Below are 2,745 nucleotides of genomic sequence, written 5' to 3' on the forward strand. Positions count from 1 at the left end.
TTACCCTGTAATCCTGATCATCCTGTAACCCAGATTACCCTGTAACCCAGATTACCCTGTAACCCAGATTACCCTGTAATCCAGATTACCCTGTAATCCAGATTACCCTGTAACCCAGATTACCCTGTAATCCTGATTACCCTGTAACCCAGATCATCCTGTAACCCAGATCATCCTGTAACCCAGATCATCCTGTAACCCAGATTACCCTGTAATCCAGATTACCCTGTAACCCAGATTACCCTGTAATCCTGAAGCTTGGTTGCTTGTCTCTGTGTTGAAGGGTAACCTGTCACCTGGTTAGTTGTGGTAATCTTCTATAAACTTGCTTATCGCCCGCCGCCCTGTCATCAGTTCGCTCTCAGGGTACGAGTTGGGGATGACTCTCAGCTACTACCACAGCAACTGACACAGTTCTATCCAATTCTCTGTTGGCTGATGCCGATCAGCTGAGGCGGCCATCTTGAATTCAAAGGTTAATTCGTTGTAGAAATGTGTCCGATTATTACTCTGAGTTTTAATAAAATCTGTCTGCTGGTCACCAGGCGTTTTGGTGACACCCGCCCACACACCCACACACACACACACCCAGCAGGTACGACGCTCAGCCCCGGCAGCGGCTGAAAGGATCACAGAACAGCTGGAAGGTTCTGCAGCTCCTTTTAAGGACTCAGACATTCAGCAGGAACACTGTGGAGGTGTTTGTCTGCCACTCAGCCGGAGGAGGATGTTACAGGTGAAAGGAGACTCGCAGGCTGTCCTCCCACCGTTTCCTCACAGTCACACTCTCTCCGTAAATGACAAAATGCAAATGAGGCGAGTTGTTCAAGCCCACGCTGTCATCACTGAGGCTAAAACCACCTAAAAGCAGCTTCAGGAGCGTTTCCATCCACAGACGCTGCAGTAACTCTGCCAGGCCTGTATGAGGCGCTGTACACCGGGAACAGGAAACAAGACGTGAAGAAGACGCTTCACACTGAACTTGCTGTCCCCGTGTGGACAGGGGAGACAGGCAGCGTTCAGAAATAAAGATAAATCTGTTCTAATTCAACATCGTGCTGCTCTCTTCTTCCTAAACTTCAACATCTTTAAGGTTTTTAAAGAAAACTTTATTTAACAAAGTACAGCATAAATAAATAACAGTTTCAGGAGAATAAAATATTTTCCATCTGAAAGATTGAGATAAAGAGACGTAACGATCAGGGTGGTAGTAGCTGAGAGTCGTCCCAACAAACGAAGGTGGCGGGCGATATGCATTCCTGGTTTCTGTCTTCCTGACTGCTCAGCTTTTCATCCTGTTCTAAGGCTCCTCACACAGTTAATTAAATTAAATTAAATTAAATTAAATTAAATTAAATTAAATTAAATTAAATTAAATTAAATTAAATGTGTGGTTATATGGTGGTTTGGGTGACTTTTAACGATCTGTAAGAATCAGATTCTACCTCCAGCTCCGACTTTAAACCTGACAGATCAGAGACACACCGTCCAACCGCTGCCGTCTCACAGGAGACAGGAGACAGGAGACAGGAGACGTCCTACTCACAAAGTACACGGCTCCGAAGCTGCCGTGGCCGATCTCACGCAGGTCTGCAAACAGCTTCTCTGGATCATCTTTGCAGAACAGATCTGCCACGTCCGGGTCCTTCAGATTCCCCGCCCGAGCATTGGAGGGCATGGCCAGGGCCTGGAGGACAGGAGGGGGGACAGAGGGACAGGAAGGAGGACAGAAGGACAGGGGGACAGGTCAGAACTGCAGTCAGCGGTACGAAGGCTCAGCAGAACCAGGCGGTTCTGTTGGTTCCGGTCGTAAAGTTTTTTCTCTGCAGCTGAATGAAATCATCTGATCTGAAAGGTCTGTTTGATTTGTTCCAGTCGAACCTTCGAGGGACGCCAGGCAGACAGGAACTAACGTTTAATTAAACTCGTTAACAGGCTTGTTCCAGAAGGTGGACTAATATTTCAGGAAGATTTTATTTTGGTAGAAGGAACCGAGTTCCAAACAGCTGATGTGAGCGATAACCCGCCGACATGTGGAGACACGCCGGCGGTTACCAGGAACATCAGGTTCAACCGTCAGACAACAGAACACACCTCACACTGAACGGATACAGGAGGTCACATGACCGAGCGCTTTGTGTACGCTGAGCGCAGACCCACGTTTCACAACTATTTCTGTAGAACCTGGACGCATCTCTGATGAGACTCTATAAACACTGAGATGATTCCAGCTCTGGTTGTTCGCAGCGTCCGCCTCGTGTCGCAGCTGTGAACAGCTGGAATCAGCTGAACGGCAGCTAACGTCTCCAGCTCTCGTTAAAAACTGCAGCTGGAAGCCTCCTAACTCAGAGGAACCGTTTGCTTCTGTAATCTCAGGCTGCACACGGAGCCGTGGTGACTAACAGCAGCTTTAATGGGGCCGCTCATCCTCTGAGTGTCAGCCGGAGCCTCAATAGAACCGGGCCTCTGTGACTCACTGAATGGATGAGCGCTCGGCCCCGGGGCCCCATTAATGCAGAGCTGTGAGGTTTCCTGCTTTTACTGCAGAAACACGAAGATCAACACAAGACGAGGAGACAGATTTCCATCCTCCCGCCTCTGAGACCCAACATTTCTGCAACACGCAATGATCCAACATCCAAACATACATTCTGAGGCCCTCAGAGGCCCCCGGCGTTCAGTCTGAGGCCCTCAGAGGCCCCCGGCATTCAGTCTGAGGCCCTCAGAGGCCCCCGGCGTTCAGTC

The 2,745-nt window shown here is 49.1% G+C and overlaps 1 protein-coding gene across 1 annotated transcript in view; it reads right to left on the bottom strand.

Moving 5' to 3' along the window:
* LOC108229447 (serine/threonine-protein kinase TAO2) overlaps nt 1-2,745 on the bottom strand; it is a 14,442-nt gene that overhangs the window by 9,702 nt on the left and 1,995 nt on the right. The window contains exon 2 of the mRNA XM_037978681.1: nt 1,547-1,687. Coding sequence (XP_037834609.1) covers nt 1,547-1,678 — 132 coding nt within the window. The 5' untranslated portion in view covers nt 1,679-1,687. The remainder of the gene's footprint in view (nt 1-1,546; nt 1,688-2,745) is intronic.

This window comes from Kryptolebias marmoratus, linkage group LG12 (assembly GCF_001649575.2).
Source record: "Kryptolebias marmoratus isolate JLee-2015 linkage group LG12, ASM164957v2, whole genome shotgun sequence".
Taxonomy (NCBI): domain Eukaryota; kingdom Metazoa; phylum Chordata; class Actinopteri; order Cyprinodontiformes; family Rivulidae; genus Kryptolebias; species Kryptolebias marmoratus.